We start from the raw sequence: 26150 nt of genomic DNA on the forward strand, positions 1-26150 counted from the left end.
CCCCAGAAAGAATAGCTGCTATCATGAAATCAACCAATAACAAATGCTGGCAGGGCTATGGGGAAAGAGGAACCCTGCTCCACTGCTGGTGGGAGTGTAGACTGGTGCAACCACTGTGGAAATCAGTATGGAGATACCTCAAAGAACTAGGACTGGAAGTCCCATTTGACCCCGCTATTCCACTGCTGAGGATCTTCCCCAAAGAATTAAAAGAATCATACCACAGCGATATATGTGCGCCCATGTTCATAGCAGCACCGTTTGTGATAGTTAAAACTTGGAAACAGCCCAAATGCCCATCAACTGGAGATTGGATAAAGAAAATGTGGTTTTTTTAATAAAATGGAGTACTACTCAGCCATAAAAAATGTGAAATTGGAGACATTTATAGCTAAATGGATGCACATTGAGGCGATACTCTTAAGTGAAATAAATAGGACACACGTGTAAATATCGAATAGTTTCTCTGGTGTGAGAAACTGAAAGTGTAAATAGGGACTAAAATGTATGATAGGTAATGTGAAATAGGAAGAAAAGGGGCAAAGGGGAAGGAGGTGGGAGGGGTAGGGGAAAGGAAAGAAGGGAATGGGATTAATATGAGAAAATGGAAAAATAGGAACAAAATCTTTGTAAATAGGGAGGAATGGAGGGGTTGAAGGGAGGGCTGGGCAAGGGTGAAAAATAAGAACCAAGAGAGACTATGTCAAGGTGCAAATTTCCAATGATGAATGTCATTATATTGTATACCTAAAATGTACCAATGATTAGAATGAATAATCGATAATGCAAAATAGGAAGAAGAGTTCCAAAGGGGTAGGGGTAGGGGAGGGGCAGGGGAAAGGAAAGAAAGAAAAGGAAAAATGCTGAGAAATGGCAAAAATGGAAATAAAGTCTTTGTAAATAGGGAAGGGTGGAGGGGGTGAAGGGAGGGCTAGGAATGGGGAGGAAATAAGAACCAAGATGCATCATGTAAAGGTACAATTCCCAATGAGAAATGTAATTGTGTTGTATACCTAAAATGTACCAATAAAAGAATTTAAGAAAAAAAAAAAGTTACAGGTGCAGGTATTTTTGTCTCAGCAACAGGAAAAGTGACTAAAACACCTTTCCCTGTACGTTTGATTTTACGTGATTGCATTTGCTCCAGTTGAACTGGAATTACTAAAAAATGTACTGTGACTCATGACAGGCCCAGTACAAGAGGAGCTCCACTTCCACCCCCAAATAGCAAGTTTCCATCCTTACAGGAATGGAGAAACATCATCTGTTTTGTGTTACTTTTCATATTCCTTATTCTTCCTGGAAGAAGTATCAGACTGTTTGGTGGGAACCCGATAATAATACCAAATGTTACCATACTTCTTATTCCATACTAGTTCACCAGCAAATGAGGTCCCCATATTACTGGAATGCCAGCCTCCAGGCAGAATGCCTGTTACATGGGAAGCCCTCAGGAAAAGAGATTTGCTGATGATAACTGAGTAGATGGATTATGATTGTACAGACCAGACTAATTCTAATTATTTGGACAAATGGAGGCAAGAGAAAATTCTTAATATATTACCCGTGCTCCAGGGGGAAAAAAAGCCTATTATATGTTAACTGGTCCACTCCAGCACTGTTTTGAGAACATGGAAAACACTCCTAATATTCCCAAATTCCCATATTCAGGGAATAATTAATCAAATTCCAGTCCTACCAGCAGATGAAATTATATGTAGTCCCTACAAATGAAGTTTATGGAAAGGTTTTAAGGAAGTAGGACACTGGATGTTATCTCAGAATATAAGATTACTACATACATCCAGGATAACCTTATCTACATAAAAGAATATAGTTGAACAAAACAAAAAACATGGCTATAATATGAAAATTACTGATTGTAGATGGTGATGAAATTATGGATTATATTTTCTCTTTTTCTTTAACATTTCTATAGTCCAGATATTTTTTAAAAATATAATTTCTTGGGCCAGGGATTTATCTCTGGTTCTGTCTCCTGCCTCTCAAGCACAAGGACCCAAGTTCAATCCCCAGTACCAAAAAAACAAAACAAAATATATAATTTCTTTTTTTCTAGGTAGTATGATTTTTAAAAATTTTTTTTACTAGTACATGTTTGCAGTACATGATGATTACATTGATCACGGGGAGTTGATACATGTATATAACACATCTTAATTCTTTTTAAAATTCCCCTTACCATCCCCTCCCCCTCAAATTCCTCTTCCATTTTGTGGAAGTTCTATCTCCCTATTTTTTATTATCTATCCTTTATTTGTTTTATAATTTGTTTATACTTTGGGTTTCTCATGTAAGAGAAGCCATACAATATTTAACCTTGTGTTTCTGATTTCTTTCACTTAACATTATGGTTTCAAGGTGCATCCATTTTCCAACAAATGACTCAAATTTATCCTTCTTTATGGCAGAGTCATAAAAACCACTCTCTTACTTACTTTTCTCATTGCTGAGACACAATACCTAACACCCAAAGTTAAAGGAGGAAGGGTTTATTTACCTCACAGTTTGTAGAGGTTTCATTCCATAGTTGGCTGGCTCCGTGGCAGGCTGGCATGGCAGAGGGGTGTCGCAGAGGAGAAACAGTTCATGGCAGGCAGAAGGTAGGAGGCCAGCAAAGCAGTGAAGTAGTGAGGAAACAGCAGCAGCAGCCTGCCTCTCCCCTTTATCATCCCCTCCAGGCTACCTGCCTTTTGGGTGGTGCCACCCACACTCAGGATGAGCCTTCCTATTAGCCACACCCAGAACTATGCCAAACCAATCTGTGGACTAATTTAGTAATCACACACCCTTAATTCCACCATCACACACTTAATCCCAGGATCACACACCCTAGATCCAGCCACCTCTGAAAAGACCCACCTATGACTGCATGAGGGTTTGGGGGACAACTAGGCACAGCCATAACAACCACATATACAATTTCTTGAGTCAGCAAAGGTTTTGTAAGTCAAACAAAAATAATAATAATTAAAGAACCACCACCAACAAAAACTGGACCATTCAGAGAACAGCACCACCTTGGCAGGGTGAAGCCCACCAGCGAAAGTACTGATACGTGTGAAGGACTCCAGTACAGGTTTACTGCACCTCAGCAGGACTCAACTGCTTTCCCTGCCAGGACCTTGAAAACAGCGTGTCCACTCTGTTTGCAAAGTGTTTGAATGTTTATTTGGGAGTTTTGAGGGGAGTGGTCCTAGAGGGCACTCCTTGCTCCCCTCCTGTCTTACACTGTTAGCAGTCACAGAGCCCAGTTAGGACAATCCTCTCTGATGTAAAATGAAATGTCTGACTTCCTCTAAAATGAAAGAGAAAAAGAGGATCACTGACTCCATCAACTAGAAATGCCTATTGCACACCTACTATGAGAGAAATACTTGCCTTGTGATGGACATAAAGAAAAGGATAAGACAGATAAGATCCCTGTATACTTGAGGCTGTAGCTTATGAAGCTCTCTCCATATACCAAGAAACTCAGAAGAATAACCACACATGTGTCTGGGCAAGATTCTCAGAACCAAAAGGCACTGGCATGGCATGGGAGATAAAGGTCTTCAGTTCTAGAGACCTCTGAGGGCCTGGAGCACTTTTCATGTGTGAAAGAAGACCGAGCCTGGGGCCCATGTGTTGATGCCCTGACCCAGGGACTGAAGCCCATGCCATCGGAAGGAGCATAGTCCCTTGTCACAGAGTTTCTGATGCTTAAAATGACCCATAAGAGGGGCAACATATGGGGACTTGAACCCAGGAAACCTGTGCCAGCCTTTTTTTGTTTTGGTTTGGTTTGGTTTTTGGTGGTACTGGGGATATCACCAGGGGTGTTCTACCATTGAGCTACCTCCCATCCCTTTAATTTTTTTTTTTTTTTTTTTTTGTCCCGGGGATTGAACTCAGGACCTTGCACTTACAAGGCAGGTGTGGCGCCACTGAGCTAAATCCCCAGCCACCCTTTAATTTTTAATTTTGAGACAGGGTCTCATTAACTTCCTCTAAGCAGCCTTGAACTTATGATCCTCCTCCCTCAGCCTCCCAAAGAAGCTGGCATTACAGGTGTGCATCACGGCTCCCAGCTCAGATGTCAGCTCTTACTGCTGTCATTACCCAGCCATGTGACAGTTGATTTCTAATATAGACACCACAAACCCAGCCCCTGGACTCCATTGAAATGATTGCTGTTTCATTTGACCTACTGAGATATATGTGTACACACACACACAGATCTATTCTATTTTGAGACAGAGTCTCACAAAGCAGTACAGGGCCTGGCAAGCACAAGGTCCTGAGTTCAATTCCTGGCACAGGGAAAAATAAATAAATAAAACAAAGCAGTGCGGTTTGAGCTTGATTCCCTATGTAGCCCAGGCTGGCCTCAAATTCACAATCTCCTGCCTCGGCCTCCTGAGTGCCAGGATTATAGATGTGTGCCACCATAGCTGGCTCAGATACATATTTTGTTAAAGTTTTTATTTAGTTGCCAACACTTAAATTATCTAGATACATCACGTAAATATCAAGAGCTGCACCCCAGAAGCACCGGGAGCCTAGACAAGAGCGTAATAATCGGGAAGCTGCTGGAAAGAACATGGCTCTTCTGCTTGCCGCAGCCCACCATTCCCTAGCGATCCCTACTCTGCAGCTGGGGCTCCTGCTTCTGACTGCTGTGGGCCAGGGACTGTCACTTGTGTTCTGCTGGCCTCCTGTGACCCACAGGCAAACTCTAGCTGGCGCCTCTCTTGGCTCACGTGCTGTGGGTCACCCACATGGAACTATTTGATGTGCCCTGCCCCTCACAGTGTACCCGCAGCCCATGGTCTCTAGGGCCTGGCGGGTGTAAGGCTCTGCACTGTCCCGGCAGGCCTCTGTCAGGACCAAGAGCAGGACAGGCGCTTGGGCTGAAAGCCAGCCCTGACAGTCACCGCTGCCTGATCCTTCCTGTGCCCTTGGGAAGGGAAACTTGTTTGAGGCGGTTTTATGGTCTGGGTCTTTGATGTCCTCCAAAGGCCCATGTGTTGCAGGCTTGGCTGACAAGCCCTGGCATAAAGAGAGGCTGGAACCCTTTAGGAGGTGCGGCCTAGAGGCAGGCAGTCGTGTGGTGGTGCCCTGAATGGACATGAGGAGCCTGGTTTCCTTGTTTCCTGCTTTGCGGGAAGGGGAACAGCTTCCTTTGCCACATGTGCCTTGTCAAACACCCGAGTGACAGGACCAAGCAACCGTGGACTGAAACCTTGATAACCACGAGAAAGATGAAGCTTTCCTCCTTTTCAGTTGTTATCTCAGGGGATTTTGTACAGGGACGGAAAACAGACCAGCACAGGGGCCTACCAAAGCGTCTCAGCCTCTGAAATACCATCCTAAGCAGCTCGCCTTATAACTAAGGCTATCTCTTTAAGATCAAGGGACAAGAAAGGACTGACCGTGTCCCCTGTGCTTATGTCACAGGTGTGTACCACCTGGAACCCACCAAAGCCTGGACCAGCCCTCACCTGTGACATTACACAACCTGTATGGGTGACAAGGGCCTCTGAGCCGCTGCACTCTCATGGGCAGACAGAAAGACTGTTGGGAACGATGCTACATAATTTTGGGGAAAAACCATTTGGTTAGGCCTAGTTCTCCTGCCTACAGGCCAGCTATGGCATTCCCAGACATAACTCCATTTTGGCCTCTGGTCACAAGTGAGACCTCAATGATCTGGTGATGCTGTGAGGCTGCAGGACAAGATTACACCAGCCGAAGACATCCTGGGAGGAACAAAATCTTCATCTGAATAGTTCCTCATTGATTTAGGAATTCCGCCCCCTCTCCAGTCCTCTGTTACATCTGCTTCTCCCTATCTACTGAACGCTGTCCCGACTCATTTGTTACATTTGTTTCTCCTCATGTACTGAATAAAGACCGGGAATAAAGGGGCTTTCATCTTTGCTGCCCGGAGCAGCACTGATCAGACCCAAAGCTCAACTTCTTCTCTAAGTCTCATTTTTCTACCTTTCCTGTATAATAAGTTAATTCACCTTGTGCTGCCGTGGCTCGCAGGAGACTAGGACTCACTGCAGAAGTCCTAGCAACGTCCCCTTTCCCTGTGCCCTACAAAAGACAAGCGAATAAAAGCGCCACTCAGCTGGGAGAATGGTTGGGAGAACAGTTTGGGGCCCCTGGAAGAGGTCACCTGTGTGATGAACGTTAGGGATGGAGTGTGCCTTCGTGCCGGGGGGGGGGGGGGGGCTCCAGGAAGGGGCACTGCAGAGCCAAAGGCCTAGAGACAGAAATCAGTGTGTGGGGAGAGTGGATGAGAAAGATGACCAACCAGGAAACCTCAGGTCAGGAAGAAATGACCGGTAAAGAGAGGATGGCGGCAGATAGATAAGGAGTTAGGTTTTGTCCTGAAAGGATGCTGAGCAGGGGAATGGCAAGGTCAGACTTGAAGCCAGAGGCAGAGACCAGAGTCAAAGAGACAGTTGCCGTGGACAGCCAGCCAGCAAAGCTGAGGAGTATATATTTAAATAATGCCGGTGGGGTCCGGGTGGGGTCTCCATGAGGCCCTTGGTTCCACGCCCAGCACCGTAAATAACAGTCATGATGTCCAGATTTTGGGATCATAATAGGGGAACAGAGTCCCTGCCGTCTTGGGCTCACTTTCAGTGGCAGGAAACAGGTAGTCGACTCATAAAAATGGAAAAATGAGACAATTTCAAGACCTGATCAGTGCTATGAAACAAATTAAAAGGAGTATCATGGTGGAGAAGGAGAGGAGAACTACTGTCCTTGCACGGAGGGGACTTGAGAAGGGGCCATTTGATTGAAACATGAATGGTTATCAGGAGGAATTCATATGAAGATCAAGGGACAGCGCTCCAGGCAGAGGGAGCAGCAGGTGCCAAGCCCTGAGACTGGAAGGCGCCTTAGTGTTGGAGGAACAGAAAGAGACTCTGTGTGCTAGAGATTAACAAGCAAAAGGAGAGAGGGCAGTGAGATAAAGAAATGGAGAAAGGCATACCATTCTGTCTGTATTTCTTCTGAGTCAAGAGGTGATCACACGCTTTTGTGTTATGCCTGTACTCGAACTTCCAGAAAGCAAGTGGATGTCACATTGCATCTTAAAGAACATTTCCTGCTGCCTATGTCCCCCCCTCTACTCTTTCTTCATACTACCAATTCAGTCATGTGGAAGGGCTACTAAGTCATCAAAACTTCCATGCCGGGCTCAGTGAGATCCACACATGCACATTCAAAGCCACTGTTAAGCCCGGCACAAGGAGGGAGAGGCAGATAGACTGCATCCGTGCACCTAGGACATGTGCCAGGTCTCTACATTCCCCCCCCCCCATTCATCCATTTATGCATTTGCACTGCTGGTGATCAACCCAGGAGCTCATGCATGTTTGCAAAGCATTCTATCACTGACCTACAAGCCTAATCCAGCCCTTATTTCTTGTCCTAAGAGGTTGTTACCCCCTATTATATTATATACTCTTACCCCCTTTTATAGTTTAAGAGCACAAAGCTTGGATTTGAACCCAAATCTGACCATTTTGAACCCCATGAGCTTTGGCCAGCCACTGTGGAAAGCACTGAGCCCTTAGCGGATTGAGGCAGAATCAGAAACCCCGCTCTGGACCAGTGGGGCTGTAACTCCTCCTTCATCAGGTCACCTGTCCAGGTGCCGCTCCTGAGCACTCACCACACGCAGGAACATTCCCACTCTGCAATTCCAGGCATCTTCTCCCAAGTCCTGGGTCTACATCTGCAAATCCCTGTTCATTCTTGGGAGCTGGAAACAGAGCTATGGAGTCCCATTGGCCTGATCCCTCAATGACCTCAGAGAACCTGGACTTTCTATGCCTTTGCTAAGCCTGCTGAAAATCTGCTCTGGGCACAGCCTGGCATAGTTTCACTCCATCTGCCCACAGAAAGATCTAGGGCATGGCTAGAGCTGCAGCTTAGTCTCAGGGTCATTGCAAATAGGCAAAGGGGGCTTGGTGTGGCAGTGCACCCCTATAATCCCAGCACTCTGGATCGCAAGTTTGAGCCAAGCTCAGGCAATTTAGCAAGTTCCTGTGTGAAAAATAAAAAATAAAAATGTACGGGATGTGGTTCACTTGGAAGGCCCTGGGTTCAATATCTAATACTGAAAAAAAGAAAACAAGACCAAAGAGCAGAAGGGACATTAAGGGGCCAATTGACACTCTACAAAAATTTCTGGGACTTCAAATACAGCCCTGGAGGAGGCTGAGAGATTGCACTTGGCTTCCACTTCTGGAGGCTGCTCTCTTCTGCACCTAGCCTGCTGGGAGGTACATTGGGCTCCTCGCAGGCACAGGCCCTGGGTTCCAGCTTCAGTACCAAAAGGGGGCCTTGTCTCTGCCTGGAGCCCCTCACAGTCTGGGAAGATTGGAGAGCAATGTTTGCCCTGGAGGAGGGAGGACTTGCCCCACACTGACTGTGGGGAGATGCCTGGAGCCCCTTGCCCCTCAGTCACCACAATTCTGAAAACTGATGGGGCCGCTCCAAGAAAGACTGAGGGGGCCAAGAATAAGCACAGGCATTGGTGTTAGATAGGACCCAAGCTCGGAGGTCAGCTCTGCCATTTCCCGGCTGGGTGACCCAGGCAGGTCCTTCCTGTCTGTGCCTCAGTTCCCTTAGTTGTAAGGGAGGCAGAACAGCATGCCTGTACAGCAGGCCTGAGTTATGTGAGGAGTAATGATACAGGCCACAGAATCTAATCAGTAGGAAGCCTGTCCAGGGTATCAGTCATGCCTGTTGTGTGTGGACCTGGGCTGTCACCGACATTTTACTTCCTACCTTCTGGTGTCTGTGAGACACCCTCAGCACTTCCTGACCATAGCTCACAGCAGGTACTGTCCAACTGCTCATGTGCATGAGGTAATTTTGATATCTGACATCCCAGGAAGATGATGTACGTGCACATTAGCCCCATATTACATGTGAGAAAGATGAGGCATAAAAAAGTTCAATGACTTGTTCCATCCAGGTCATGGCACAGCCCAAGTTAAATGACTTTTACAGATTTGGGCAGGAAGATAATGAAGATCTGAACCATAAAACTGTCAGGATACAACTCTGTCAAGGACAATTTTGTGAGAAAGCCTATGGCAAACCCTGGGGACTTGGGACCAGCTCCTCTGCAGTGATGGGCTGTGGTACAGGCCCAGTACTACTGGGAGGTGGTGGAACCTCAGAGGTGGGGCTGAGTGGGAGGCTTCAGGTTGCTGGGGACATGCCATCAAAGGGGATTATGGTACTTCTGTTACTTTCTTCTTCTCTGTCTCACAGCCCAACCTGAGGTAGGCAGCTTTCTTCTACCGTGAGCTCCCACCATGATGTGCCGACTTCACCACAGGCCCAGAAGAAACACAGCCAACCAACCATGGGCTGAGTCCTCCAAAACTGAGCCGAGTAAGCCTTTGCCCTTGATAAGCCGATTGTCTCAGTTGTGTGTTAAGAGTATAGCACCCTGGGGCCGGGGATTTGGCTCAGTGGTTTCGCTGCCTGCGGTGCAAGCGGAAGGATCTGAGTTCGATCCCCGGAACCAAAAAAAAAAACAAAAACAAAAAATAGAGTATAGCACCCTGACACAGCGCCAGGTGATTGTAGTTGGGGGCTGTTCTGGACATTGTAGGATGTTTAGTAGCTTCCCTGGCCACTGCCCACTAGTTGTTGGCGTATCTCCTGCCCTTCTTTGTGACAGCCAATATCTTCAGACATGTCCAAAGGTGATCCCAGAAGGAAAAGACCACGTAGGTTCACAGTGTTTGGATGGAGGCTAAGGCATATGCACTTCCACCTTGGAAAACAACTAAACCTCTCTGTGTCTGTGTTTTGGCTTTTCATAGCTCCCACCTCACTGTGCTGTGAGATGTAGTGAGTTTATAACTAAAGAGCAAATTTGGCGCAGTGCCGGCCCTCAGGGGCACTCAGTTGGGTAACATTTTGCCTTCAGTGTGAACTGTGCAAGGGAAGGCTAGCCATCCCCTGTCCAGAGGGGGATGGGACCTACCGGGCGTTGGAGATAAGAAGGTGAGGTGACCTCAGAGGCTGTCGTGAGGGTGCCAGGCCTTTCTTAACAGGTCCCCAGAGGCCTTGTGGCCTCACACGTCACGGCCCACCTGAGACTGAGCTGGGAGTGCTGCACTGAGCACATCATTCCATCCGCCAGGCCGGGACGGGGGACTCCAGTGGGACATTACTGCAGGAATAAAGACCTGGTGGCTGAGTTCCAGGATAAATTTCTAAATTCCAGGTGTAAAATGTCTTCCCAGCTACCGGGGCATATATTTTTATACCATATTTGGAAGGTTTACTTGGCATGTATTGCCAGAAGCTTCAACAACCATGAAATGATACAAGTTGCTCGTCAACTGTCATGAATTCAGATGGTGTATTGATTGATTGACAGTTCAAAACAAAGCTTTCAACAAATGAATGAATAGCACCCAAATTGTTGGATTTTTTTCTTTCTTGGCAGGTCTTTTTGTTGTCAAAACATAGGCAATTTTGAAGGAAACCAAATTTCTTGAGTGTCATTATTGTTCTCAGATCTCAACACCACATCTGTCACTTTGTTATAAATCCTTTAATTCTGAAAATTAGAATGATAAAGTCCTGCTATGAAGACTTTCAGTTCAGGGCTGGGGATTTACCTCAGTGGTTCTGCCCCCTGCCTCGCAAACACAAGGACCCAAGTTTGATCCCCAGTACCAAAAAAAAAAAAAGCCTTTTAGTTCATATAGTGAGGTATTATGGTAAACATATTTTTGAGCATTACTATTGATGCATATAGAATGTTGTATTTCATTATTAGTGTATTTCAAACATCTTGTAGCATATCGTCCATTACAAATAATTTTCAACATTGAATCATGGTGTTGGCATTCTGTCCAATAGGTTTCACCCCTGGCAAGAGCCCAATAACATTTTCTGATTTAGTTCTAATGTTGGATCATTCAGGTATACATGACCATTTAGTAGCATTTTGACTAGTCAAATGTTTATTTACGTTACTGTTTTCTTCCCCATCTGAATCAAGGCCTTTATTCTGTACTTCTCTATCTGTCCTATCTTGCTAACTACTTTGGCTTACATGATCCAAGTCATCCTTGGTAGCCGACTCATCTGATGACTCACTTTCAACCTCCTCCCAAAGTTGTAAAAGTGAATTTTCATGTGATGTACTGAATTGGGCTAATTCTACAAGAAAAATTGAAAGAAAACATTTTTTTAAAATTATAAATACACACAAAAATTATAAATACACAACATGTAACACTCTGCATAATGTAGGTAAAACTCACCCATTTACATTTTGACGCACGTGTTTTGTTGTATCAAGTGGGTAAACACGAAGATCGCTTCCTGCATCGTCCAGCGCAGCTACTGAGACGCCCAGCCAGCTACCTTCGGCTAAAGTACAGTATTTTCATCAGAAAAGTATGGTATGGGCATCTCCAACCCAGTATGAGGAACCGAGAGTTGGGGAGCTCCAAACAGCTCAGTACTCAAGGCAAATAATTTAATGCAATATTTTATAAAAATCAAAATGTATGCAGGAAAAATCCTTTGCAAACAAAGTATGAGCTTCTTAAAGACACATCCAACCCTGCCCTTGCACTTGGCCCGGTCTCACCGCACCCTGATCCTGCCCTGGCGTTGTCTGCTGGTCCGTCCCTCAGACCCTCCTTTTTAAGTGTTTGGAAGAACCGGAAGCGAGACTCGAGTTAGACTCCGAAAGCAGAGGTTTATTGAAAGCCAGGGAACGCTCAGGGCACCCGGGCCGGCGTCAAGGAAGGAAGGGAAGGCTCGGGGGCGAGTGCTCAGCGATCCCTGGTTTGCCGTCCGTCCGTCCGTCCGTCCGTCGTATGGGGCCGTCTTAGCCCTGTGGGGAGTGTGATGAGCAGCTCTCCTTTACGCATTTGGGGTTTGTGCACGTTTTTTGTGATATTGCTGTTCTTCATCAGGTTTATGAGATGCAATCTCCGCGTCTGAGGTCCGGTCTCTGGGGCCTCCTGCGTGCTCTCTAGTGCCCGCTGCATCTGTGTTCCGCTTCTGGGGACCTTCTCTCTTTGGTACCTGCTTTCTGCTCTCCAGCCGCAGCAGCAGCAGCGGCGGCTCTCCACCACAGAGGCCGGAGTTACTGGCTCAGAGTGAAACCAGGCCGGCGGGCGTGTCGCGTCTCAGCTGGCTATCTCTGTCTTTGTCTGGCCCCCTGTCTCAGCTCCGGGGTCTGCGGATCTGTGACACCGCTCAGGGGCTCACACAGCGTAGGGGAGGGGCCCCAGGGGGACGCGGAGGCACCAGCGCCCCCTTCTGGCCGACGAGGAGCCCGCTCCTCTCCTGGGACGACCGAGGCCGAGCAGCTGACTGCGCGTCTCCCCAGGGCTCCCTAGTTTTAGGGCTTCATTGTATTTGTTCATGCTTCATTTCTATTCTAAGATAACCTCACATGCGCCTAAAAATAGCAAAAAAAAAAAAATAGTATAAAGAATTCATGCCCTCTACTCAGAATCTACAAAGAATATTTCGCCATGTTTCCTTTTTCATTAGTTCCCTATACACTTACTGCTTTTTTCCATTTACGAGTAGGTTGGACACATTGTTAACTCTTTACCATCGAATACTTCAGAGTTTCTTTCTCAAGAACAAGCGCGTCTTCCCACAGAGCCTATGAAAACCAGCAAGCAGGTTTAGCAATGCTGCCCCGTGGTTCCCCAACCCGCAGATCTTATTTTAGTCACCAACTGTTTCAGTGACGCCCTGTATAGCACTGTTCTTCTGATCCAGGACCCAGCCCACGGTGACACAAGGACTTTGCAGCCCGACTCCGTTTCTCCTTCGATCTGAACCAGGGCTCATTCAGTCTCCCTCAGTCTGCGGTGGTCTGAGGATCTGCAGGACTGGAAGGGGCGCCCTGGGGGCAAGGGTGCTCTCAGGCGTGGATCTGTGAATTTCTCAAACAGTGCCCTGCATGCCCCGTGTGGCAGGCTGACTCTGAGACACCGGAAGCAGACTGTGGCCGACACTGACCCAGTGCTTGCTCTTCCTGCCCAGGATGATTTGGGGGCGCTTCTGCTGGACCACAGCAGTTACGAGGCAGCAGTGGCTTCAGGCACCGAGTCAGGTCCTTCATGCCTCAGGACCCTCCATGTACCGGAAACGGACCTCAGAGTGGGCTCCCAAGCTGGCACCCAGGTTAAGGCCCGCCCCAGGCCTCACAGCAATGAGAGGCACAGCCAGGACGGTTGGGCACCAGCGTGTGAGCGCCTGGTCGGCGTTGGACACCGTCGATCCATTTAAACCCTCCCACTGGTGAAGGCAGGGTGAGGAGAGCAGGTTTGAGCAGGAGACATTCCTCAACCAATCCGGACTCACAGGTGGGCGGGCGCCCCACTCTCAGGACGGGGCTTCCCCTCCAAAGGGAAGGCCTGGGGCAAAGTCGCCTCCAACTGACTTAGATGCAAACCAGTGTCGTTCCTAACCTGTGGTCTGAAGACGTGAGCCCTGAATTTGTTGGAACAAGCAGCTCCTGGCCTGAGGCGGGACGGTGTTTTTGCATGGAGGTGTTTAGGAGATCTGGTGTTAAGTCACTGAACAGTTCACCCTCCAACTGGTGCAGGGAGCACTATGGTTTGAATACAGTTTGTTCCCTCTGAAGCTCAGGTTGAGATGGGCTTGAGAGATGGTGGGGCCTTCAAGAGGTGATTAGGTCACGGAGGGGGACCCAAGCCTTTCTGCCTCATTTCCCGTTCCATCTCCCACTCAACTGAAGCAGCACAAGGCCCCTGCCAGATGCAGCTCCCTGAGTTTGGACTCTGCAGCCTCCTCAACTGTGAGCCAAAGTGAACCTCATTTCTTTATTGATCATACAGCCCCATGAATTCTGTTCCAGCAACACCAAGGTGAGTAAGAAGGTTTCTGCCAATGAGTGGGACTTGCCTTTGGCTTCACTGGTTTTTCTGTGTCTGAGCTATTGCTCTTTATCCGGTGGCCACAAAGCAGTCAGGATCTTGAATTATCTGCAGAAAAGTTGGGCTCACACCATCTTGCATCCCCCTGGCCACCATCTAGTCTGGGCTATTACAACTTCTGTAGGTACAGTGCTGGGGAGGGCAACCAACCATCCCCATGTGGTGAAGGCTGGGAGTTTCCAGGCTTCCCAGGCCTCAGTGCTAAATCAGAAATCCCCTGCAGACAGGAGGGAGGTATCACCCTCGTGTTGGGCACGGCGGAGAACAGGAGCCGAGAGAAGGGAGAGGAATAATCACAGCCAGCATTCATTCTGCTTAAGACATTTTTTCTCGGTGCTAGGGAATTTAAGAATTTAACATGGCAGCACACGCCTGTAATTCCAGCACTTGGGAGTTCAAGACCAACCTGGGCTACGCTGTGACACCCTGTCTCAAAAAAATTAAATAAAATTAACAAAGAATTTAATAATATTTGGAAGAAATTCAAGGGGTAAGTACTAGTAAACCGGGACCCAGAGAGGGTAACCCTGACAGAGTGTCCCCTCAGTAAATGGCAGGTTGAGGGCTGCCAGAGAGGAAATTTCTATTCCCACCCATTATTCTGCCCTGCCTTAGAGAGATCATGTGTAATTGTGGCACAAAGTCCCGAAGCTGTATTTAAAATTAACCCTCAGAAGGGCCGGGGATGTAGCTCAGTGGCGCTGTGCCTGCCTGGCAAACACAAGGTCCTGAGTTCGATCCCCGATACCAGAAAAAAAAAAAATTAACCCTCAGAGATCAGAGGCAAAAGTCAGCAAAAGCTGTGTTTCCCTGGTTACCCACTCTTCTCCAGCCAGGCTGGGTTCAAATGCAGCCACACTGGGATACCCACTCTCAGGTGAGGTGCGTTCCTGGGAAGAAGAGACCTCAGCAGCCATTTCCCAAGTCCCCTGCACACAATCCATCACCTGCCACTCTAGCGGTGGGAGCCTGCACAGAGCAGAGGAGGGGACGCGGAGCTCTTGGGGCTGCAGGGTTAAGAGCAGATTTAGGCGGCAGTTCCCTCCTCCCACCAGGGGCTGTGCGGCCCAGGGCAAGCGACCCAACCTTGAAGCTTGGTGTCATTGTTACGTGATGAAGCAGTGACGGGCTCGGTGGCTGCTGTGAAGATGGGAACTTATGGGATAATGCATGAAAACCACAGTGCCAGCCTGAGAAGGCAACAGAGGAAAGCTCACCGGTTGCCATGCCCATCTGCCTGCCTGTGACTTCAAGTGACAATGATCCCCTTGAGGACAACTCGAAGGAGCAGACAAGGTGGCAGCTTTGTGTCCCCAGCCCCTTACCGGCCAGCGTGGCCTGCCCCGCCTCTACTCTGTTCCACCATCCATCCCACTGCAGACTCTCTGGTGTTCCTGGCCACTTTTGGGGCACTGGGAAGAGATGGCCAAACTTGGTTCCTCCTGCTCCTGGCCCAGTCCCCAGAACCCCAACCCAGGCTCCAGGACCACCGCCTGAAGGGTGAGCAGACTGTCCTGTGGAGAGTGCGACCCAGCTCCCGCATGGCCCCCGCTCTCAGAGAAGAGAGGAGAAGGGAGCAAATGAGGCTTCATGATCCTTTTGATGAATTAGGAGTGTCAGAAAGCCTGTGACTTAATGGACATAATGTGGCCTGCATTGCTGAGCATTCCATCAAGCTGTGGTTTCAGTGACCCGTGGGGGGTGCTTCAAAGGCCCAGGAGAGAGGCCAGGGACAGGTGAGAGGGAGCAGCCTTCGTGCAGGGACCCGGGTGACATGGATGCTGACAGGAAGCCTGTGGGCATCCAGCAAGGAGCCTTGGAGAAGCAGGTCTCTTAGCAGGAACTCTGTGCTGCAGTCACGTATGTGCACCTCCTGAGGACCTGCACTCACTGATCCACACTTGCATGTGTAGTCTTCAGTCTCTTCCATGACTGACCTTAAATCATTCAGTGATAGTTTTCAGGCCCTCTAAGTCTGGGCTGAGCACCGTTAACACGACTATGTGGGGCAAGAGAGCTGGGAGCTGGTGTTATGCCCGCGACTCTGTGCCACGTGAGTACTGACCTGTGAATGCGCCTCTCAGCTTGCTCTTCTCAGTATCCTGTGAGGTTGGCACCACCACCAGCATCACCCCCAATTTAAGTTTGTCAACTTGATTGGCTTTAGAGTCACCCAGGAGACTAATGAGCACACTTCTGGATGAGACTGTGTGGTCATGAGGTCTGTACTGCTCCCTGGCCCCTTCCTCACTGGCACTGTTCCCCTGCTCTGCTTCCCAGCCCCCCTGAACTAAGCATCTTTGCTCCATGACACACTTCCACCTTCTGTGTCTGCCTTGGAGCCAGCTGACCAGGGACTAGATCCTCCAAAACCATGAGGCAAATTAAATCTCCCCTGTTTTAAGTTGTAAGTGTCAGGTATTGTGTCCTAGTGACCAGAAAGCTCTAAGTACACCTGTTTACAGATGAAAAAACTGAAGTTTAGACAGGTGGATATCTGATCAGTAGGAGAGCAAATGTCAGATGGCAGACTGAGCGAGTATAGTCCTTCCCCCAGTGGCTGCCACGGAAACCTAAGACCCTGGTCTGTGAAGTGGCAGGGATCTGCGGAGTTAATGTGCAGCTGAGGTCAGCTTGGCCCCAATTAAAATCCTTTCCCCTGAATTATGGCTTCTCACTGGGTTGCTGGTTAATTGTGACCCTGTCCCAGTACCCTTTGTTCTCTCCAAGCAAGATAAGCAGTGCCTCCTCCTGTTTACAGCCCTGCTTGCATATCCACTGTCACCAGATGCTCTGCATTCCATCACTAGATGTCTTGAAAGCTCACCTTCTTCCCACATTTGTAATCAGTAAATACTGGGTGTCCTGAACTCGGTCCTTGCGGTTTCGAGGCAGGCAGCAGAACCACTGAGCTAAGTCCCCGGCTCCATCTTCCTTTGTTCTTGTTAGCTGGCATTGTATTGCCTCATAGGAGACCAAGACTCCTGGCCAGGGTTCTCAATAATGTTCCCTGTACACAATTAGGAAATACCTTAGCCAGGTGTGGTGGTGCACACCTGTATTCCCAGCACTCAGGAGGCTGAGGCAGGAAGATCCGAAGTTCAAGGTCAGCCTGGGCTACAGAGCAAGTTCAAGGCTGGCCTGGACAGCAAGACCAGAAGGAGTGGAGTGGGGGGAGAGAGAGAGAGAGTATGAATGAATCCTGATTGTGCCAGAGCCATTCCTAAGAATGGCTCCAAGATCCTGAAGATATTCTCTTGTATTATCTTCTAAAAGTTTCAAGTTTGGGGCTGGGGATTTAGCTCAGTGGTGCCATGCCTGCCTCACAAGCATTAAGGTCCTGAGTTTGATCCCCGGTACCAAAAAAAAAAACAACTATCAAACTAAAAGTTTAATGTTTTGCCTTTTAAATTTCAGTCTTTAATCCATCTTGAATTGGCTTTTTTGGGGAGAGGGGGTGAGAGAATCATTAATTCTTTTTCCCTGTGAGTACTCAGTTGTTCTAGCACATTCTATGAATCGTGCCTCTTTTCCCCAGTGACCTCAAACATGGTCTCTGTGATAAATTGTTTCTCTTGCACATCAAGTCTGTTTCTGGGATGTGTTTTGTGTCTCACTGATATTTTTATCTGTCTCTCCATGAGCACCACATGATCTTACCATACTTTTGTGATAAGTCTTGATGTCTTTAACATTTTTTTCTTTAAAATGAAACTGGGAATTTTAAGTCAAACACACAGGATATTGCAGAGATCCCAAAAGCTGTAATGCGTCAGTAGCTAGAACCACACCTTACCAAAGGATGGAGCAGGTGATCAGCACAACTCTCTTTTTAAAATTTTTTTATTATTATTAGTTTTTTTTTCTTGGTACCGGGGATCAAACTTGGGACCTTTCCCTTGCAAGGCAGGCGCTGGAACCACTGAGCTAAATCCCCGGCCCTTAAGCACAACTTTCTAACCCTGAGTCTTACATGATCACAAAGAGAGTATTTCAGAGGCTTGTCCTTCTGTCTGAATAAGGAACTAGAATGCAGATTCATTTCTGCTTGCTTTTTTTATCCTTCTAGTCTGTGTTGGTTACTTTTCTCTCCTTGCTGAGACAAAATACCCAACACTCAAAGTTAAAGGGGAAAGGTTTTTTGGCACACAGTTGGTAGAGGTTTCAATCCATAATCGGCTGGCCCCAAGGCAGGGTGGCACATGGCAGAGGGGCAATAGTGCATGGGGGACCAAAGGTAGCCAAGCAGCAAGCGGACTTAACAGCGTCTCCCTGCCCCTTTTATCTTATCCAGGCTACTTAGGGCGGGTAGCACTCACAGCCTTAATCCTAGTGCCCTTGAGCCTAGCGTGCATCATTAATCAATTCCAGTGTCTCACATTCTAGATCCAGTCACCTCTTCTAAAGCCCCACCTATGACCGTATGAGGCTCTGGGGGGATATCTAGACACAGCCACAACACAGTCCTTTCTGCTGGTCCCAAACTTGTCAAGCACATGTCGGCAGGTGTTCAGGAGCTCTCTCAGGTCTCTCTGAAGTGGCTCAATAGCTAGACGAGCACTTGAGTCCCAATGTACAAAGTGATTTTGCTCTCTGAAGGCTGGGCCGTTCCACTTTTGGGTTCTTCATAGTCATGTGCCACTGAGAATTTCCTAGGACGGTCCTCATGCAATAAAAATGTCACACAGCATCTGCCCCTCCAGCTGGCTGCACCACTTCCAGGGCTGGCTTCCTGTCACCTTCTGCCATGGATGTCTTCAATCCAGGTATTTGTCTGCTACTTTTCCATCACGGAACAGTTTCTGGATCCTCAGCCAGTGACGGGAGAACAGAGCCTGTGCCCCATAGGGAAAATGAAACTTTTCATTGGGAATGGTTTTTCCTAGCCCTTTGCTGTTGTATGAATCTGAGAATAAGCTTTTTATCTTTCTTGAAAAGCTCTGTTGAAATTTTGATTGCAGTTGTCCTGTTTTTAATTTCAAAGCAAAGATTCTAACTTTTCATTCCTGCACAAATTTGTTATAGGTTTTTCGTAGATGCTTTTCAACTGGTTAAGGGAGCTTTCTGTTCTTAGTTTACTTTGAGTTATTGCCATGAAGGGTTGTTGAATTGTATAAAATATTATTTTGAAACTACTAAGACATTATAGTTCTTTAATATGTTGATGTGGCCACTCTAGGGATAAACATTTTCTAACACCACTGTCCTGGCATTCTGGGATAAACCCATTACCTGCCATGGTTACAATGTGGTTACAATGTATCATGCTTAGATCTGTGGCCTGCTGACATACTAATATTTTATTTCCTCTTTTTACAGTTACGTTCTGACTGACTTCTGAGTGATAACGATGCAGTCTTGTATTGGTGTCAGCTGACATCACACAGCGAGTTGGCCCACGTTCTCACTCTTCCCATTTTCCAGAAGCGCTGTAAGAGAAGGAATGATTAAATCCATGAAAGTGTAGCAGCACTTACTTCTTGACCATTTGGGCTTGAAGATTTTCCTCTGGTTTAAATTTTCTCAACCTCTTTAATAATTCTAGACTTGTTTTCTTTTATTTAAAACTAACATTTTCCTGGGGAATTGAACTCTCTACTATTACCTAGCAATCCTTTCCATCCTTACTAAGGTTTTCTGTTAGTCTGTGTTACTAGAATTAATGCAGCTACACTGGCTTTCTTTGGCAGTATTCGTCCAGTTATCATTTTGGACACTGCTAATCTTTCTAAATTCCCATGTTTCAGGAGTGCCTCTTGCAATGAGCACATGAAGAAGGAATGAAGTGAAAAGAGTGAAGAACTTGGTGAGTATACTAAAACTAAGCAAGTTGTCAGTCCAAAAATGACAATGACAAGGGTAACACAATTGGGAGGTCTGAAGCAGGGGGAAAATTAAAATACGAAGTAGTAATAAATTAGAAAGCAGGTGACTGAAGTATTCCAGTTCCCTTGCAGCAGTGCAGGAGGGGAATGAAGATATGTCCTCTGTTACACAGGGGTGGGCAGATTGAGTCCTGCTTTTGGTACCAGGGATCGAACTCAGGACCTTGCCCTTGCAAGGCAGGCGGCTGAACCACTGAGCTACATCCTCGGCTGAGTCCTGCTTTTGAACTTTAGGTAGGTAGCGAGCTCAGCTGGTATCTGCTCTCTTCTGTTATGTTCCAGAAAGCTCATATGTGGTGAGTAATGAGCTGTGAGGATCCTGCGTGCTTCCTTCCCGAGTGTCCTCTGTACATGCGCGTGGAGTACAGGAATGCTACCCACTGGGGGCTAACATAGGCTGTTCCTGGGTCCTGGCTAAATGTGGGGCTGTCAGGCTCAGCTCCTCCAAGGGACGACTGGAGCTTTTGTCTCCAGTACGTATTGCCTGTGAGTGTGACACACACATTCGGCCTTAGGACGACTCTGCATTCACATACATGTATTTTTTTCTCATGGCCCCTTCCTCCCATTTGGACACACCCGACCAGACCTATTTTATCCAGGGTGGAGGTGTTTTGAGAAGGGTGCATCTGATCGATTTGCTGAGATAAATTTGAATTTTAAAGGCTTGTTGGTGAGGCTGTTAAATGTCACCCTCATATTTTTGGCATATTCCAAATTATTGAAATAATTTTGAATTCCAGGTTTCTTCCCATTTTGCTAGATTTAAAATTTGATGAGGAGCGGGCAGTGTGACACAGTGGTAGAGCATAAGACCCTAAGTACAATCCCCAGCACCATAAAAAATAAATACAGAAAATAAAGACTTAATGAGAAGCCTAGCTTTATATTCATCTAAGTCTTTTTTTTTTTTAATTTAAAGGACAGAAAATTGGAGCATCCATTAGAAAATTGCTTCCACCCTGATATTATCAGATTAAATAAAATTGGGTTACTGCTACTTAACCTCCCATGAATGCACTGAACTATGATATTTAGCAGTCTAGATTTCATCCTGTCCATAAACAGATCCTAAAATGCTTTGTCTAAAGCCTACTGCAAACAGGTTTTGTGTATAATATCCTCCGACAGCCTCCATATCTATTTATGTTAGTATCTGTGATAAAGTATGCTACAAGTTTGTTACAGTCATTCATGGTGAACCCATGCCACAGTTGTGGGGCTGACACCAGCTCCACCCACATATTTTTTCCTCTCTCTCTCTGTCTCTTTTTCCTGAGTCAGGGTCTCCCTATGTAGTTCAGGTGAGCTTTGAACTCAACTTTGTAGCCCAAGATGGCCTTGAATTCATGAGGATTGTCCCACCTCAGCCTCCCATGTGCTGGGATTATAGGCATGTGTCACCATGCCCTGTTGACCTTTTTTCTTTTAATTCAATAATTAACACTATATCTCTTGGTTTCTAGATTTGTCTATGAGTCTTCCTCCCTATTTGAAATGGGACCTTCAGTCATGAAAATCTTCTAGGATAAATTCTTAAACATCACTGAATATGTTTCTGAGATCGTAGGTAAATATCCTTTTGGTACCCCGAGCTATAACTCCCTGTGATCTGGTCATTGGAACTAATTTAAATCACCAAGGGCTCTTTCCCTAGTTTTCTTTCTGAGCTCAGTCTCTCTCTGTGATGTTCTACCCTGACAAACAGGAGTCCCTTCTGCATAATGCAGTAAAATAGGAAGCTGCTGGTCTGCCATCTGTTAACATTCCATATGCTCAGTTCCTTTCTTATTCATCTTCTTGATCCAAATCTGTGTTTAAATTGACCTGTTTTTGTCTTCAGCATTTGAGTAGCAACCATCCTTGGTTTTAGTCTATGCAGATTAAGCTGGGTGTGGTGACACATGCATGTTATCCCAGCATTTATGGAGGCTGAGGCAGGAGGATTGCAAGTTTGAGTCCCACTTAGGAAATTTAGCAACACTCTGTCTCAAAATTTTTAAAAAGGTTTTTTTAAAGAGGTAGCGTGGGGCTGTAGCTCATTGGTAGAGCTTTCCTGGGCTGTATCCCCAGTATCACAGAGGGGAAAAAGTCCAGGTTAATCTGGAAAATTTCCCTCGCCCTCCAACTTTCAATAAGGTTCTTGGAAGATTAGAGCTTATCAGAGCAGTCACTCAAGTCTCTTCCTCAGAGTTCTCCTTGTTCTTCCCAAGCAGGACACTCACTGGCCTAGTGTTGGTCAACTGGAATTTTCAATGAAGGAATCAATACCGTAAGGGTGAAAGTTACCATGTCCTAATCATTCAGTCTTCTGTGATCCTGTACTGCACTGTGACTTGTCTACTCGTGTTGTGACTGACAAATTCTTACTGCTTTACAGGGAGGTTACAAAACTCCCTGCTGATGCTGGGCTGAGACCTGTCAGCAGATAAGGAGTTTCTGTCTGGTGACTAAAGATGCCACCGGGAAAGGGGGGACTCCTGGGCCACCCACCTGTCCCTGACTCCGCAGGGACAGGGCTCCGGGACACTGCTGACGGGTGGGGGCTGGAGGTGAGGTCCTGCATGTCCCCATCCCCCCTCCTTGGCTTTCCTGTAAAACTGGGGGTAATTAAGCTGCTCATAAGCCATTAGGTGAAGAGTCACGCAGGGTGTGACTCACCCCTGGGCTTCAACTAGGTATCGAAATAATAAAGCTGTAAGAGGAGATAATCTGGATATAGAGACTCCAGCTCCTTGGAAGTACAGGGACCACAGGCAATGAGTTAAGAGAAAGGATGAACTATCCATTTTTAATGTCCTTTTATTTTCCTTGTCTTTTCTTTTGGTTTTGGAAACAAACACAGACCCTCACATAAGCTAAGCATGTGGCCTGCCACTGGGCTATGCCCTTACCCCCATTTTTAAGGCTTTGAAGGGAGAAAATGAAAAACCCTAAAAGCTGCCAGTTTTCAACACAGGTGAAGTCTGTGGATAGCTTCCAGGCTGGGATTGCAGCGCCATGGGAGGCTGGCAGGGATGAAGGCAGCTGAGTTTTCTTGCCTGCTGCCCCTCTGGGCTGCCCCAGGGATGTTGGTGGAAGCAGCTTGGAAAGGTGTCAGCTTGGCAGTGAGGAGAGAGAAAGCTGGTGAGGGAGGACTAAGCAGCACGGCCTCTTCTGAGTAAACTGTCACCAGAACTGTGGGAACAGTTCCCTGATGTGACTCCGATGCAGCCTTGAAGTCTGAGTGATGAGGTGGCCACCAGCTTGGAAGACGCTGCTGCAGCCCCAGGAGACTGGCCCCAGCCTTGGACAAGATCCAGCAGCCCTGCCAGAGATGGCTTTACAGGAGTGTTTGAAGTGGCCTTAGTTACCTTCCTTCTGGGTCTCCAGGCTTCCTGTCCACGTCCCATTCACAAAGCCCAGGACTGGGCCAATTCCACCAGGGTGCCTGGGCCCAGAGAGCGGGTTGTCATGGCCGAGGTGCCTTTGCAGTATTTTGCAGTGGTGAGAGTCCACCTGAGCAGTGGTCCTGCGTCTGCAGTGGGAGGCCTCAGGTGCTGCAGCACAGGCCCCCGGGTCTGCGCACTACACAGAGCTCCACACAGCACACCACGGGGGCACAGTACACGTTTGTCAAACGAACAGTAACTTTTCTTTTTTGCAATACTAGGAATTGAACCCAGGGTTCTCACGCTGAGCTACCTCCCCAGCTCTTCTTATTGTTGCCCAGCCTTGGCTCAAATTTGAGATCCTCCTGCCTCAGTGGAGAGTGAACCCAGAAGGGGCTTAGGAAGCCTGGAGGAAGTGACGCCTAAATTGGGATACGGAGCCTGTTGCCATGGTGTATGTCCGGAATACCAGCACTCCAGGAGACTGACATAGGAGGAGTAAGAGTTTGAGCCCAAACTTTAAAAATTTTAAAGGGTTGGGGATGTAGATCAGTGTGAAGACCCTAGTGCGATCCCCGGTACTCCAAAAAATAAAATAATACAATAAATCGAGACACGGAGAACAGAAGGAAGGGCCAAGGCAGGCTGAAGTTTAACTGTCCCTAGTAGGAAGAAATGACTGCAGTGGGCATTTAACTAGTGGTGGCTGAAGACCTTCCGGATCTGGGGGCCTAGCGGTCCTGGAAGGCAATGCCAGTCCTGTCCTTTCCAGGCACAGCCCCTAGGGAGGCCCTCACCTCCCTGGGCCCGTTTCTTCTGAGAAAGGAAGCCAACCTCCGTGCCAGCTTTGGGGGATGAAATGAAACCACCGAGGCAGCGTCCCTTTGCTTGCCTGTGAGCTCCCCCCCCCCTTCTGACTCTCCTGGCTGGCGCACGAGGCGGGTGCCAGGCCCAGCAGCTCCAGCACACAGTGCCCGCCAACTCTGGCCTCGGCCCGGGAAATGGCGCCACCCACGCCCCGCGCCACTGTGCGCTCGCTGGGTGGGCGGGCCGGCTTTTCTGTCGGAGGACGCGGGCCGGCCCGCGCCTTTAAGGAGCGGAGCGGCGGCGCGGAAATGCGAGCGCGCTGCGCGGCGGGCGGCGAGGCGGCCAGGTGAGTGCGGCGGGAGGCCTCCCTCGGCCCGCGCCCGGGGCCCCCATCCCTCCCGTCCCTCCCGTCCCTCCCGGGGCGCCGGCGCGCGAGCGGCTTTGCACCCGAGCCCGCGGCGGGACGGGGAGGCGGCGGGCCGCGGAGAGGCGCGGCGGCTGAGTTACGCCGGCGGCCGGGGGCGGAGGACCGGCAACCCAGCGGGGCCTTCGCCTCTCGGAAATGCCCCGGAGCCGGCCGCGGCCGGGTGCGGGCTAGTTCCTGATTAACGATGAGTGCCGCGGAGTAAGCGAGGGCCGGGTTCCAGGTCTTGCTTTCGGGCCATAAAAAGATCGCCCGACAGTTGGAGAGGTTCACGCATGCCCTGTAATCCCAGCACTCTGGGAGGCTGGGGTAGGGGAATTGCAAATTCAGGCCCAACCTGGGTAATTTAATGACTTAAGACCCAGTCTCAAAATTAAAAATAAAAAGGACCTGGGATGTACCTTAGTGCAGAGGCCCTGGTTCAATCCCCAGTACTGGGGAAAAGGAAAAGATCACCTGCCTGACTTGCCTACAGATCAGCCCCTGAGCTGGCTGCCTCTGTCCTGCTGTTCGGGAGGAACCTGAGGCCTCCAGGTGGCCTCTCCCAGGACACAGGGACTCTGCCCTCATACTGAGTCTCACCGCTCTACGGCTGGGCTTTGTACCCAGTTTTGTTTTGGTTTTTTTTGGTGCTGGGGATCGAGCTCGGGTCCTTGCGCTTGCGCGGCAGGCGGAGAAACCACTGAGCTAAATCCCCGGCCCTGTACCCAGTTTTGACTTAACATTTTTATACTGGGAAATCAGAAACGAATAACCTGTGTTCTTAGCAGTAGTTTATTTTTCTAAAATTAGCTGCTGGGGCGGGGGATGTAGCTCAGTAGTAGGATGCTTGACAGCATGTGTGAGGTGCTGTGTTCAATCCGCACCATTGAGACAGAGATTTTGAAACAATAAATGAAGTTCTCAGACCAGTGTGAGATCTTCCCTGCTGTCGTCATAGAGACTGAGGCCCAGAGCGCAAAAGGGACTCGCTTGAGCCCACACAGCTAGAAGGTGCAGGGGCTGCATGCAAGAGGGACCCTGAGGGGCCAGGATTTAGTTCAGTGGTTCCGCTGCCTGCCTCGCAAGCACGAGGACCCGAGTTCGATCACCGGTACCAAGAACAAACAAACAAAAAAGAGGGACCCTGGGATGGCTAATGGAGTACTTCCTGGGCTGCCTCAGCTGCTCTGGCCCTTTGGCTTGGGCCCTGACTGACACCTCGCGCGCGCACACACACACGCACACACGCACACACACCTTTTGCTGCAGCCCAAGTAAGTGGACACACTTCTTCCCAACGTCTGCCTCTGCTGCTTCCTCCTCTGGGTGCCCTCCCAGGAATCTCTGATGTCTAACTCCTCCTGCCCAAGGAGCAGCTCACCAGCTCCTCCAGGCCACTCCCCTGGTTTATCTCCTGCTCCACCGTGACATTTGGGAAGTGCTGTTGCAGGCACCTGTCTTGCCTCTTGGGTGCAATTTTGCTGGCAGGAGCAACAGTGCTCTCCAGGGCCCCTCTGCCCACCTGCCTGGCCCAGCCCAGGATGGAGAGAGAGACCTGTGAGGGGATAAATGGAAGTAAGAGTGGGCCCAAGATTTCTGGCCACTGCCACAACAAACTCCTTCAGTGAGCTGCATCCTGTCACAGGAAGAGTAGCCCAGCCTGGTGCCCTGTTGTAATGGC

At 48.3% G+C, this 26150-nt stretch overlaps 2 protein-coding genes and 2 long non-coding RNA genes across 38 annotated transcripts in view; 2 read left to right on the forward strand and 2 right to left on the reverse strand.

The window, feature by feature from the left end:
- The window catches only part of Mettl6 (methyltransferase 6, tRNA N3-cytidine), a 67361-nt gene extending 47895 nt beyond the window's left edge, over positions 1 to 19466 (forward strand). For 9 of the 17 annotated variants that reach the window (XR_015439193.1, XR_015439194.1, XR_015439185.1 and 6 more), the window contains one exon: positions 9313 to 17275. Coding sequence is in view for 5 of the 17 variants with exons in the window: in XM_087181574.1 (XP_087037700.1) it covers positions 9313 to 9327 (15 nt within the window). In the remaining 12 variants the exon portion in view is untranslated. Of the gene's footprint in view, positions 1 to 5460; positions 5855 to 9045; positions 9117 to 9312; positions 17276 to 19319 lie in introns of those variants that run through there. The other 8 variants (XR_015439184.1, XR_015439189.1, XR_015439191.1 and 5 more) reach the window with 5 other exon arrangements.
- On the reverse strand, positions 32 to 11514 carry LOC147826487 (uncharacterized). The gene is made up of 2 exons (XR_015439201.1): positions 11331 to 11514; positions 32 to 11226 (listed from the first exon to the last, which is right to left on the reverse strand). It is a non-coding gene; the product is annotated as an uncharacterized LOC147826487 (long non-coding RNA).
- LOC110345710 (uncharacterized) lies at positions 18197 to 25950 on the reverse strand. The gene is made up of 2 exons (XR_002389248.2): positions 25727 to 25950; positions 18197 to 19429 (listed from the first exon to the last, which is right to left on the reverse strand). It is a non-coding gene; the product is annotated as an uncharacterized LOC110345710 (long non-coding RNA).
- The window catches only part of Abhd6 (abhydrolase domain containing 6, acylglycerol lipase), a 48931-nt gene continuing 42404 nt past the window's right edge, over positions 19624 to 26150 (forward strand). For 16 of the 19 annotated variants that reach the window (XM_087181577.1, XM_087181578.1, XM_087181579.1 and 13 more), the window contains exons 1-4: positions 19624 to 19806; positions 19999 to 20119; positions 21352 to 21455; positions 23538 to 24409. The gene's annotated coding sequence lies outside the window, so the exon portion shown is untranslated. The remainder of the gene's footprint in view (positions 19807 to 19998; positions 20120 to 21351; positions 21456 to 23537; positions 24410 to 26150) is intronic. The other 3 variants (XM_087181582.1, XM_087181584.1, XM_087181583.1) reach the window with 2 other exon arrangements.

The sequence above is a fragment of the Heterocephalus glaber genome, unplaced genomic scaffold, assembly GCF_053883595.1.
Source record: "Heterocephalus glaber isolate CG9 unplaced genomic scaffold, H.glaber_assembly_v1.0 deba00001472, whole genome shotgun sequence".
NCBI lineage: Eukaryota > Metazoa > Chordata > Mammalia > Rodentia > Bathyergidae > Heterocephalus > Heterocephalus glaber.